Source organism: Pipistrellus hanaki (assembly GCF_964339955.1).
Source record: "Pipistrellus hanaki genome assembly, chromosome: 1".
Classification (NCBI taxonomy): domain Eukaryota; kingdom Metazoa; phylum Chordata; class Mammalia; order Chiroptera; family Vespertilionidae; genus Pipistrellus; species Pipistrellus hanaki.
The window spans coordinates 68,117,653-68,131,817 of NC_140503.1; the positions used below are offsets into that span (position 1 = coordinate 68,117,653).

Here is a 14,165-nt window from a genome sequence, read left to right on the forward strand (position 1 = left end):
ATTGAGTACTATGCAGCCGAAGCAGGTTTGTCTCAGTGGATAGAGCGTCTGCCTGTGGACTAAAGGGTCCCAGGTTTGATTCTGATCAAGGGCATATATCTTGGTTGCGGGCACATACTCAATGGGGGTTGTGCAGGAGGCAGCTGATCAATGTTTCTCTCTCATTGATGCTTCTAACTCTCTCTCCCTCTCTCTTCCTCTCTGTAAAAAAATCAATAAAATATATTAAAAACAATAAAAATAAAAATAAGGTAGAATGAGAATACTCTTTGTATGTACTGCAAAGATCCTTATTGGGAAGAGCTCCTCATTCTTCCAAAAGAAAAAAAGCTGTGTGGTAGTGTTCTCTCTCTCTCTCTCTCTCTCCTCTTTCCCTCCATCCATACGTCTCTTCCACATGCTCTAAATATCAATAGAAAAACAACAAGGAGCACACCTGGAAAGCTGATGAATATTCTTTTGAGACACTCCCCTAAAACCTCCCCTAAGAATCCCCATCAGTAAGAGAGGGGACCCAGATCATGCCCCGCCCCCCCCTCACCACCACACCACACTATCCCTTCTTCCCTCTCAGGGACCCCAGACACTTGCAGCCAGGGGAGCAATGGTCAGTGGCAGCTCATCCAGGCTAACCCCCTGAAGCTATCCTCAAGGCCCTCTCTTCTCTCACTTCCCAGTGAGCCAAAGCAGCCCAGCCTAGGCTCACCTGCTTCTTCTGTGCGCTTCTGTCTCACTGCCCTAAGTGTATTTTTACTGTGGCCAAGAAATCATTGGATTGCTTTATTGCACTTTGTCTCTTGACTGAAATCTTTCCTTCAAGAAAACAAGAACAGAGGTTTCATCACCTGGCCCGTAACAGTAACATATCACACAGGCCTATAAAATAAACAATGCACAAACTCATTGCCTAAACCGAAAAAGAAGAAACTTAGCATAATCCTGTCTAGACACAGAACATTAAAGAAAAATCCATTCATGGCTAATGAAGCCTGTTAGCTATGAATGGAGAAATTTTTCATAGTATAATAGGCCACTAAAATATTCCAAAATATTTATAGCTTTCCCTGGCTAGTGAGGCAAGGATGTCTGGCTCACTAAAAAGGGTAGCCAACAGCTCTATAACTAAGGGAACCCAAATTAGAAACAAACCAAAAAGTAGGCACTTGATGAGAGAGGTGAGTTATTTCTCTATCGGATCCAAAAATATTCTGAATAAGGATGTTCCTGAGCTACTCCCAGGTCTGGGTGCTGTGAGTAAGCCCCAAGGAATGCCACATGCATCAATAGCTTGCTCTCCAATCTCCAGTGGCCATGGTGCCCCCTGCTAGGGCCTCTTTCCCATGCGCTTACTCTCAGGAGGGCAGTCTATATGCCATGCCCTGGCTGCAGGCCAGCTCTGAGGTACAGCCAGAGGAGAAGAGCTTTTCCAGATGCACATTGGAAAAGAAACCAAATATGCACAGTTCATTTTGTTTCAGAAAACATGAGTACTTTTTTCTCCCTCATTTCATGGGTAATTAAGTTACTGCCAGCTCCCCAAATGGTACCATTTAATCTCAAAACATTAACTTCATTAGGAAGACATGGGTCTGAAATATATGCAAAATTAACTGCAGTGTCTTCTATCATTGCTCTCTATCATCACTGGTTTTTAAAGGCATCACAGAATATTAAGAATTACTAATCAGAGCTGGTTTTCATGAGTCACAAGATTCTTAGGAACGCAGTTGACTTTTAAGGAAAATAAATTGCAAGACACAAATTTATTCATTGTATTTATTTTTTTAAAAATAATAAGCCTTGGAATATATTTAAATAAAAATAATAAAAGAAAATTTGAGTAGTTTTATAAGCTATGTTCCTAGGCAAAAATACTAAGCATTTTAAAGATCTCAACTTTCATACCCACCCTCACATCAATTTAAAAATTAATGCAATTCCAATAAAGGTCCCAAAGGAATACTTTTGAAACTTAACCAAGTAAACTAAGATTTTCTGTAAGAATAAATAAGAGAAAGCCACAAGCATATTTCCAAAAAGTATGCATGACAACTTGAACAGATTCTGAGATACAGTATCATGCTGCAATAATTAAAATGCTGATACAAAATTTCAAACACATCAAAGAGAGCAGAAAGCCCCAAATAGTCCCAAACGTAGCACACAGAGGGATAATTATTCCAGAAGCCTGCTGTAAAATTAACAACTTAGAAAAAAAGAGATTGGCTTGGATTTCTACCTCAGGCGACACACCAAAATTATTTTTTTTATATGAAATTGAAGGAAAGCGAGAAGAAAGGAAGAAGTAGAAACAAATTATTTAAGAAATTTGAAGGTATAGATGATCTTTGAATACAGAAAAATCTTCATAAGCCAATAGAAAAGATACACAATAAAATGAGAATATATGACTACATAAATATTTAAAACTTATGTACCCCAGAAATTACAATTAAAATTAAAGGCAAATGATAAAGGAAAACATTATTTTCAGTGTTCTAAAAATATTAATTTTTATCTAAAGATATTCAGTATGAAAACATAACTTTGGCTATTTATTAATATGCATCAAAACCTTAAAAAGGCATATACCCTTATATTTAGCAATTCTACCAGAAGGAATTTTGTTAAAATGTAACAAAAGTCATTAAAAAATAGTCAAGTTTTCAAGTGAAAAAAGCAGCCTGCAGAGTGTGATCAAATAAAATTTTAAGTCTTAAATTCGCATTGGCCTATCATGATGCAAAATGTTGGCAATGGTTTCTCTATGGAACAGGATAACAGACAGTTTCTTTTGCTTTCTGATATTTCAGGATATTTCCAAAATATTATTTTGCAATATACAAAAACATTTCTAAAACTTTGAAAGAGAATGATCTTAGATGATGATCTGAGATGAGAAAACAAAGCCTCTATCTATATTAAGGAGAAGTAGATATCCACAGAGCAAGGCTCTGAATGATGGCCATTGTATTTTCTATGAACCAACTGGAGCAGAAAACATAATGCTTCTACAGGATAGTAAACAAACAAACAAACAAGAGTTTTTGTTCATGCCATTGTATAAAGCCTGTGTGGTCAGGGGTACTGATGTATGTACCAATCCTGTCCATGCAGGCCAAAGAAGCGACCGGTGGGAAACCACAGAGCAGAAGAGGGTCAGGGTATAGGAACCCACTTCCCCACCCCTCCCCCATACACACACATTCCTCTCCCTCCTGGGGAGATCACTGCAGTCCTCCACCCAAGTCCCAAGTGCCCTGCTGGGTTCCTGTTAGGCAGTGTTTTCCATACTACTAAGCTTCTCTCTGAAGTTCTGGGTTTCCCAATAGCTTCTCCGACTCTTGCCCCTTCAGGTCCAGGACTGCAAAATTTTCTCACTATTACCAACACAAACTACTGCTTTATCTCTTGTTCAGTTTCCTAAACCCTGTCCCCACCTTTATAAAGTCTAATATGCAAATCAACCAAACTGAGGAAGGACCAGTGGAAGGACTGGTGCACTGACCACCACAGAAGCCATCCCCTGGTGGTCAGTGTGCTCCACAGGGGGAGCACCACTCAGCCAGGAGCCGGGCTCACAGCTGGCTAGTGCAGCAGTGGTGTGGTGGCAGGAGCCTCTCCTGCCTCTGTAGCAGTGCTAAGGAGCAGCCAGCCAAGAGGTAAGGGGCAGCAAGCAAGCGGGTGGTAAGAAGCGAGAGGTCCTGGACTGTGAGAGGGATCCTGGACTGTGAGAAGGCACAGGCTGGGTTGAAGGATCCTTCCACAGCCCCGACCCCCTAGTGCACGGAGCCTCTAGTTCTCTAATAAACTCAATCAAGTCACCCAATTGGCATGTTGCCTGATTCCCAATGGGACTGTGCTTGATGTAGTAATACACACAATGAAAAGAAAATAAGGTCAAGTGCCTTTATACTGCACAAAAGATCTGACCTAAGGTGGTTAATAAATTATTTTCATTCAAGTGTGAGATAAAATGTTTAACCCTATGTTAACTCTTATTATTCAATGATTCTATGATACCGAGAGCATCTTATGCTTTCTAGGTTTTTGTTTTTAAAGACTAAGGAAGTTACTAACCCTTACATAACCTCAGCACATTCAGGACAGTGTATTAGAAAAGGGACAGAATACTGGCTATCTATTTCTCATGAGACAAATTGCTTTTGCCACAAATTTAAAAGGTAGGCATTTTCCTCTCAGGTCCCCCTTGTATGTGTCACAGAACACCTTTTTACTTTGTTGTGATTGGGTTTTGCTTAGCCCCGAGCTCCACAAGTTCACTGCTATTTCTGGTCAGCTCCACAGGAAAGTGGCAAGGACTCACACTGGGCTGACTATCTGTGAAGATGTGAGAAGTCCACTAAAGAATTCCTTCTGAAAATGTACAGGAGCTTGTTTCAACAGCAAGCTCCTGTGCTCTGAGGGGAAAAGACGGTTCTGAGAAGAGAACATGGGGTTTGTTATTCAGGTTGTCTCCAGCTCAAGTCCAAGGAAAAGGGGGTGGGAGGATTCTCTCTTCACACAAAACTGCAGTGGGGCATTCCAAACACAAGGAAGAATGTAAGAAAGCACAGCCCAAGAGATGGGAGGAAGTGATTCTCTCTCCTGGAGCAGAGCAATTCAGGCACAACAGTGAGCCAACACTGGGGCCCTCCCAGAGTAGTGGAGGTCAGCTCCAACACCTGAGAGTCCCCTGAGTGACAGCTCTGGAGATTCTGGTGTTTCTCTCAACGGGCACATCACCAAGGCTCCAAGAGCTCAGAGATTGGCAGCAGAATTGCCCTTGATGGTGGGCACAATGTCATCAAAATGGCATCAGAGACTCTTATGGGAGCCAAAGGCTTTAGCTGCCAAGGTAGTCACAATGATGCCGAAGGCCTTGGGAATGACAAGAGAGAGAATCCTTGGCATTGGCACCAGCAACAGCGGCTAGCTACCATCCTGTGGCAAAGAGGATTCAAGAAGCAGTAGTTTATGGAGACAGCTTCTCTGATATCAGCTCTCTCTTACTTTTTATTCTTGAACAAAGTGAGTTTACAGTATTAGGTGTTATCTTAAGCCTCAGAAAAAAGAAGATCATTGAACGATAAGCTCTGAATAGAGGGAAATCTAAGCAGTGGCAAGTCCGAAGTGGCCGAGGGCAGCATAAGGACAGCGTGAGACTCATGATGAAAAACATCATCTCTTTTTCATCTCTGCCAAGAACTACTAGTAGGCTCAGATGTCAACAGCTCACAATTGCTTTCGCACAACTGAAATATGAATGCTAGAGTCTTGACCTCCTGTTTCACTCATTTAATGAATAATACACCCTAGAAAAAGTAAAAGCACTGAAGGCATAAAAGCGTAAGATTTCAAATACCTTGAAATATTTTGTATCTAGTTTTTCTGTCTCTGTGATTCCTATAGAGTGGCAAATTTTGTATGTTTCCCTAAGGGCAGGGGAATCAATGAAAATACCATAGACTGCATTGTTATAGGCCAGACGCTTATTTCTCAACAACAGAGACAATAACAAGGAAAATGTTAACTTCCTCAAGATTAGCAATAAGTGACAAGGTCACCATGCTAATATTGAGTACTGGGTTAAAAACAAATTTCCTTCAGACATGGGGTATCTTATTCTTTTTATATATCCACCCCTCACCCTTCCCAAGTGTATCCACCCCTCTCTCCCCAAGCCTATCCACAGGGTATTGTGTACCCCCCAAGGCTCTCAAGAACCTGAGCACTAGCCCTAGGAACACAGTAATTAAGCCACAGTACTGTCACTCGTGAGAACTGGCTGGGGACCTAGATGCCTTTCCTTAATAGTCATTCTCTCTCTGCTGCATGATGTCATTGTGCCGTCAGAGCCCATCTAGGAGAACTATCATTGTCCGGCCCTTCATCCTCATTTTCCCCATCTCACCCAAAACCTCAGAGACCTCTCAGGACACAGATCATTATATTAAAACAAGAAAGTAAGGAAGACTGGAAAAGCCACATATGAGGTAAACTAGGGTGCTCCGCTGAGCTCAGAAATAAAAGAAGACAGAAGTGAAACCTATGGAATCTCTGTAGAAGTATAATCACCCCCCAAATACCACTGAGGTTTATTTCTTTCTCTCTTACCAAATGGAATTTGGCTAATTATTCCCTGAAAGTAAACATGTTAATTCTAACATTAATAAAATTAACATTAATGGCCAGTTACAAGGAGGATGCCATGATACATTGGTAGGGATGAGACTATTACTAAATCACCTAAACTTTGATCCACTATATCTACCTAAGAGTAGAACTGAAGGAAGCACTTTTTTATAACCAAATAGATTGACCTTAATATGCACACATACCTAAGGCAACCAGCAGAATATAAGCATGCATAAGTAAGCTACAAATGCTAGGATGACAGAGGATTCATTAAAGACACATGCATTCACACATATGCAATTAAAATACACTATCCTCTCATCTTTCATTTCTCTTTACAATTTCATGTGAACCTTTCACTTACAGAGTAAAAACGTCTAGATCCCCACTCCACTTAAATATATTCAAGCAAAACTCTTAGGAAGGTTTCCAGAGAGTTAGGTTCCTTTAAAAATGGCCATCCATGAAATAAAGCTTTTGTCTAACACAAGTGAAAGAGTAACTGATATGGGATCTGTGCATTCACTCTGCACAAGGTTCCTGTGGCTGAAAAGCATTAGTCACAGACAAACAGCAAATCAGATTACAGCTCTGGAGAACCATACTCTGCCTCTTCCAGCAACCCAGCCAGCTCACACATTATAGAGGGCCAGCCACCTGCTTCCTGAGGAATTTGTAATCTACCTTCTCCATTAGTTCCCCAAAGGGTCTCTTACTTCACACCGGTGGCCCCCTCCATTCATTCCACTGCATTCACCTTTCATTTCGAAAAGATTCGTTAACGATAAGAGTGTAAGGGTTCCCTTTAAAGGCGCAACCAAAGAGAAAAGCCTTCGGCATTACATTTTATAACAAAACAAAAACTCAAATTCCGAGAGTCTCCTGAGTTAGGACTAAAAGCCATTGCAGCAGGAGACCCTTTCCTGGGTGCCTGGCCTGCTTTCACATTACCTGCTTCAGTGTACTTCAATCCCACTTTTTCTTCGGTGTCCTTTGTCTTTGGGGGTGGCCAGACAGCTTGGAGTCTGCCAGGAGTCCTATCGTCCTGCTCAGTGGGGCTGTGCTCAGGCTGTTTAAAAAGCGGGCAAATAAAATAATAAGTTAAGTGAAATACGGCTAAAGCTAATTACTCCCCAAAATCAACATGTTAACTCTAGCATTAATAAAGTAATGGCCAGTTGCACATTGCATTCAATGATCTTTTCCCAGACATCTAAAGTGACCAGTGGGAGTGAAAATTAAAAAGAAAAAACACCTCAATGCTATAGGGATATAATTAATGTACAGCACAGTAACTATAGTCAATAGAGTTGTAGTTTAAATTTGGAAGTTATTAAGAAGGTAAATTTTAAATATTCTCATCGTATGAAAAGAAATTTGTAATTCCGCATGGGGATAGAGGGTAAAAAGCCTTACTTACTGTGCTAATTGTTTCGTGATTCATACAAATGTTAAATTATGTTGTATACTGGAAACTAATATAATGTATGTTGATTATACTTCAATAAAACACACACACACACACACACCTCAAGGCCAAGTATTACACAACCTTTGATAGATGATTTTTATGATGTAACTATCTTTAAAAAAAAAAATCACAAATACACTTTCAGCTGAAGTTATGCAAACGTAATCCAATCAAGCACACGTATAGGATTGTTTACAAGTGTATCCCAAACAACTCCATGCTTATTTATGACATAATGACTACTTTTCTACTTTCCCTCAACATTAGCTGTATGCCAAGATACATTTCTCAAGCAGCCCACATTGCTATTTCAATCCTCTTTTTCTTTCCTATTAAAAAAAATAATAGTGAAATAACCTTCAAGCTATTTTTATCCATTGATTTTTGTAACTATGCAAGTGTTACAAAAATAATTCTACCAAAAACTTTTTAATTTTTAACATTTTAACTGATGAACTATATAAGAGGAAATAATTGTATTCTGAGTTGATATAACCCAAGACATTCTATTTGTTGTCCTTATGAACCTCTAAGAGTTCTTGGACAGGTAGTCTATACATTACCAAATTAATTTTCTTTGAGTAAAAGCTTTTATTAATTAGTCACCATACACTAACTTCGCTTAATCTTCACAACCACCGTATAGGTTGAGGGTTAGCCCTTTCTTTTTTTCTTTTCTCCTCATGAGGAGTTTGAGGCTCAGAGGTGATCAGGGTCACCCAGACAGTAAATGTCATTGTCAGAATTAAAATCCAGGTCTCATTTTAAATCCAGTGCTCAGTCAGGATGCCTTGTAACCAACACGGAACATTTCAATTACATCACAAACAAGTATTCCGCCGAGTGAGTGGCAGACATATACAGGAAAAATAACTTCTCATGGAGGTATATAATTAAGTGGTGAGGAAACCTGAGCTGTTTCCATATTGCATCGCATCCTCATGCTGCTCAGTTTTATAAGAACATTTACTATTGATGTTTAAACTCCGAGTGACAGCTTCCCTTTCCCACCAGCACATAATGACATACACCTCTCTTATACCAACCCATAAAAATATAAGGAAGAAAGCGCTGCTGTCCTACTCCTTACAAGGACAATTTCCATAGTAGTCATCATTCACCTCAAAGACAGTCACTAACAACAGGTGACCGGAATTCACTTTGACAGGACACCTTAAATACAGCAGCATCACATTGCATAACAAAATGGAAGACCTAAGTCTACATACGCTTTTGGAATCAGAGGGGCTGTCCGCTGGCCTTGCCTTGGACCGTTCAAACACGGCCCTTAGGGACTCCTTCTCGTGCCTCATCTTGCGCTTGAGAGCCTCCAGCTCGGAGGTGTCCGCTGTGGTCCCCTTTTTGGGGGGACGGATGAACAAGGCTTTGAAGGCCTCCAGGGCGGTTTCTGGTGGCTTCGGTTTGACCTCTCCACCCTGGGTCTGTGCTTCTTCTCCTGGGCCGCCCTGGCTCTCCTGGCCAGCGCTGCAGCCCATCTCTCCTTGCCTGGGCAGCTCAGGGTCTTCTGCCTTCACCTCAGCCCTGGGCATGTCGATGCTGAGGAGCTGGGAGAGCTGCTCCAGGAGAGTGGGAGTGGCCTTCAGGTCGCTGGCTTTCTCCCCAGTCTTCCCTGTCTGGGGCGCTGTCTGAGGCCCTGTCTGCGCTAGGGACTTCTGCACGGGCTGGGTCAGTTTGAGCAGAGCCAGGTCCCCATCCTTTCGTTTAATTTCGGTGATGGTCTCCCCACCGTCGGCGGGAGCCCCCTTCTTCAGCACGCGGAGCCCGCTGAAGAAAGCTGGCAGCTGGAATGACTTCTCTCCGGGGGCTTCTTTTTTAGAAGAGGTGTTCTCGGTGACACCAGCACTCAAGGTCTGGTCTGTCCCCCCAGGCAGACCTTGGGCACCTTCTTCCCCAGCCTGTCCTGGCCTGGGGCTGTGCTCCGTCTGAGGACTACCATCAGCAGGTTCCCGTGTGCTACATGTCTCAGGGGGAGCCCCCCGAGGAGGACCTTCCTCCCCGGGCTCTGCAGCATCCCTGTCCCCCGCGGCAATGTCCTCCCTACAGTCTCCTGGCTTTTCCTGGGGCTCCTCGGATGGCTCGGATAAAACAACACTGAGGGACTCTGGGCCATTGGTGTTGCTTCCCTCTTCTGGCTCCTGGCCACCATCATCCTCATCAGAGTCCGAGTCACTGGTGGTGGTCACCAGGGTCCCGCGAACCAGGATGGCATCGTCTCTGCCCACACTCAGAGCATTGAGGGGAAGAAGCTCTTGGCCAGGGAGAGGAGGAGTCCCTGCCTCTGCTTTTTTCTGACTTCCCTCCGACTCCCTCTCTGTCTCCTCCTCCCTCGCGGTCTTCCCATCACCTCTTCCTCCGAGGCCGCTGGGTGCAATCTGAGCCCCTGCCTCCTGCCCATCAGAGCCCTCGCCGGGCCCATCCTGTGGGCGCGCGGGATCCACCACCAAGGCGTGGAAGGCTTGCAGCACCACGTCTTCCTCCTCGGGCTTCGCAGGCTCCAGCTTACTCGCAAATCCGAAGAGGGATTTCATGGAGAACTTACTCAGGATCGACTGGGCCATCTCGGGGGCAGCTGCAGGCGTGTCCGGCTGCGGGACATCACTGCCATTCACAGGGTCACCCACGGCCTCCATGCCTCACAGCCGTGCCCTCGATGGAAGTCCGGGCTCCGGTTACCTTCCCCTGCTCTCAGTCAGTCTATCCACTCCATCGGCTCTTCACTTACAGGACGGGATGGGAGCAACAGGAGCCGCAGCCCGCTCCGCGGCCGCCCGGCAGGCAGCACACTTGGGTTCTTTCAGGCCGGTCCCTGCGCTCCCCTTCCGGTCGGTCTGTGCGCCCCGGGGCGCCCGGGGCCACTGTGAAAAGTCCGCGGAGCTCTGCGCCCAGGAGCTGCCTGGGCTGCGCACCTTACTACTCGCGGGCCGGGAGGCTGCTCCTCTGGGACTTCCGTATTTATTTCCTCGGACAAAAGGCTTTTTGTCGTAAGGAAAGTCAGCCGGGCCCCAGTCATCCCAGCCCAGGACTTGGCCGCAGCTCCGCCCCAGCGCCCGTCTTTGCTCCTGGTTGCTTTCAACTTCCTCATTGGTGAGCAAGTGAGGCTCCAGAAAGTGCTGAGCCGGCAAGCTGCTCCTGACAGCCCTCCGCCACCCCAGCAGCCCAAGACATTCAAAAGTGAATCAGCAGAAAATGACTGAAATACATTTTTTTTTTTACGGGCCCTAGGTTGCCATCTAACTTTATGGTCAGAAGCCTGTGTCATCCAGGCCAAAACACACACACAAAAAAAAACTAGCAGTGCACACAGAGCAACAGCCACTCACAAAGCCCAAGGCAAAGAAGTAAAAGTAAAGAAAGAACTAGATCATCTCAAAAACCCTGCAACTCAAAAGCAGTTAATTTACTGCCCTTGAAGTTTTTGTGTTTTTTTTTTTTTTTTAAGTGCTTTCTTCCGCTTCCCTGCAGGTTTCATCTGGAATGCAGATTTTAGCTGCGGAGGCCAGAGAAGGAAAACCAACGCGACTGGTTTCAGATTACTGCTGTTTTAGCTCTGCCCTGGTGTCTCAGTGTTCCACAAACAGGTACTCAGACAAGCACGCCCACCACACCCAGTGTCCACCAGCCTCAGGGTGGCAGAGTAAACAGCCCCAGCCGGGCAGGATTGGTTCTTCTCCACGCTCCCTGCCAACCTCAGGCTTCTTCGTCAGCGCCAACTTCCTGGATCTCTCAGGAATCCGGGCGACTAAAGGGCACCTCTCTCTGCTTCAGTGATCCAATCACCTAAAGGAAGTCTGGCATGGTACATGGTAACACACAACCTGCCTTGTTAGGCAAAGCAATTCACAAAGTCCCCGAGGAGCCACATTCCTCTTAGGGACAAAACATCTGAAAGGTCTCTACCAGTCGGGTCTCTATCAAAGACTCAATTTGCCTAAAACAGAAACAGAACAGACAAAACAACTGCCCGGCATCAGCTCAATGTAGTTCCCAACCCTCTGATTATACGCTGGGAACCTGGCAACTGAGGTCGTGAAAAAAGTGCAGCCCTGTTTCCCAGCTGCATAGTTGCCTCTTGGGACAGCTTCCAGTCGCACCTGAAGCTCTCAGTGTTTCTCTTTCAAATCCTGTCCTGTCAGCAGGCATTGAGTAAGCACCTGGGATAGGCAAGGCACCGTGCTGGATCAGGAGAGGCAAGCTAGCTTAATAGTTACCATCCCTCAAAAGTAATCACCGACTCTATGTGAGCCCAAGTGTTAAACACAAACAGCAATTAATTCTGCAAAATAGTTGTTGCCACAAGCCAAAGGACAGTCTTGCCTCTTCTGTAGCAGGGAATGGCTGTGGGTGCCACGCTGATAACTTGTATCGTGTTCCCCAATAAATATGAACACTAAGAAATTCTGATTGCAATAGCACGTCTAGCAATGTGTTCTGAGCTAAAACAGCAGTACACAAAGGAACCCTGGCACAAGAGGGTACATATTGTATTCCATCAGTCCTTATAGGAAAGTTAAGATAGCACTTCCTAATCCTGGATTTCACTGTGTCTAAATGTATATTTTCCTGTTTGCTAGTGATCCTAGTATATTTTGGGATAATTAACTAGGGCACATGCAACAATAATAATTAAAAAAGTCCACCACACATGCAGAAATATTCATTGGTGCCATTTAAGTCTCAGAATCAGATTCCTGTCCAGAGAAAATGCACATTGATCAAATCAGACTTCTGTTTCAAGGCGGAGGGAAAAAAAGGAATCATCACACCTGCCCATAAGATCAGTCTTCCAATATACGGGTGACAGGAGGAGACGTGGCACATATTTGGTGCTTTCCCTCTTTAACTGAGAAGGCTCCATTTTCTCAGACATATCAGAATACATTTCAAGAATCCTCAGATTTGGCAAAATGTCACATAAACTAGAGAGACTTGTTGACCATTCTACACTATAGCGTGGAGCAAAATTATAAAGTTTCAGAATCCTCTCAATACCCACAATGCCAATACATCATTGGGGGGGCAGCGGGAAAGCCATGGGTCTCTGGAGATGATGTGATTCCAGCCCCTCAAGGTGGGTAAGGTATTATTAGGTTCATTTTTAAAAGTGAAGCAGTCATGGCCAAGAGAACATAACTGCCCCAGGTTGCACAGCTAATGAGTGGAGAATAGTAATCATATCTAACAGTTATTAGGTGTTTACTATGTGTCAAGCACTGTTCTACATTAACTGACTGATACACATAACTATGAGGTCGGTTTTATCCTCTTTTTCCTATTTGGAAGCACAGGAGGATAAAGTAGTTTTCCCAAGTTCATAGCATCGGTGAGTAGTGAAATGAGAACCTGAGTCCAGGCCATCAGGCTCCAGAATCCACACTCTTTATCACTCTCCTAAAACCCTGACTTCTACCTCCTGCCAAAATAGGATGCCACACACACCTGAATTGTGAGATATAAAGGCATATTGGCTTATGTGGTTGGTGGTCTCAGTAGGATGCGTAATGTACTTACCCTCTGATATGACACAGAACACTGACTTCACAAAAAATGTAAGAACAGCCAGCCATTCTTTTCTCTTGTTTTAATTTAGGGGGGGGGGGGGAGGGGGGGAGGATCTAGAGGCGCTGCTTAGAAAAATCAAGCAAAAATTCCTATCTGGCCCTGGCTGATGTTGCTTAGTTGGTTGAGCATTGTCCCATGCACCAAAAGGTTGCTGGTTCAATTCCTAGTCAGGGAACATGCCTGGGTTGCAGGCTCAATCCCTAGTGGGGGGCTTGCAGGAGGCAGCCATCAATGTTTTTCTTTCCCTCTCCTTTCTGTCTAAAATTAATAAAAACATTTTTTAAAATTACTTTTTAAAAATATACTTTTTATTGATTTCATATAGGAAGAGAGAGAGAGAGAGAGAGAGAGAGAGAGAGAGAGAGAGAGAGAGATAAAAACATTAATGATAAAAGAGAATCATTGATTGGTTGCCTCCTGCATGTTTGTTACTGGTGATGGAGCCCACAACCTGGACATGTGTCCTTGACCAGAATCAAACCTGGGACCCTTCAGTCAGTAGGCTGATGCTTTATCCACTGAGCCAAACCAGCTAGGGCCCTAGTTGACTTTTCTGCTGGTCACAATCAAGACATTGAATCCTCTGGACTAAAACACATCAAGAGGTTGTCCAGCTTGCCCCTATAATTCCCATTCTTTCAAGAAGCATGACTCCTGCCCTAGCTGGTTTGGCTCAGTGGATAGAGGAGTCCCGGGTTTGATTCCAGTTAAGGGCACATACTTCGGTTGTAGTTCCCCAGCCCTGGACAGGGTGTGTGCAGGAGGCAACCAATCAATATGTCTCTCTCACATCAGTGTTTCTCTCTGTCTCTCACTCTCTCTAAAAGTCAATGGAAAAGTATCCTCGGGTGAAGATTAATAAAGAAGAGGAGGAGAAGCATGATTCCTATCACAGATATATTCACCCAAAAATAATTATTAAGCGCTATGTACAAAGCTCTGGTGATATAAAGGTGAAGAAACTCCAGCCCTCCAC

The 14,165-nt window shown here is 44.1% G+C and overlaps 1 protein-coding gene across 4 annotated transcripts in view; it reads right to left on the reverse strand.

The window, feature by feature from the left end:
• Window positions 1-14,165, reverse strand: part of FMN1 (formin 1) — a 368,268-nt gene that overhangs the window by 260,843 nt on the left and 93,260 nt on the right. For 2 of the 4 annotated variants that reach the window (XM_084890795.1, XM_084890798.1), the window contains exon 3: window positions 7,090-7,207. The exons of 1 other annotated variant lie outside the window; for it this stretch is intronic. In XM_084890795.1, the coding sequence (XP_084746921.1) occupies window positions 7,090-7,207 (118 nt within the window). Of the gene's footprint in view, window positions 1-7,089; window positions 7,208-8,838; window positions 10,803-14,165 lie in introns of those variants that run through there. One more of the 4 variants, XM_084890797.1, reaches the window with a different exon arrangement.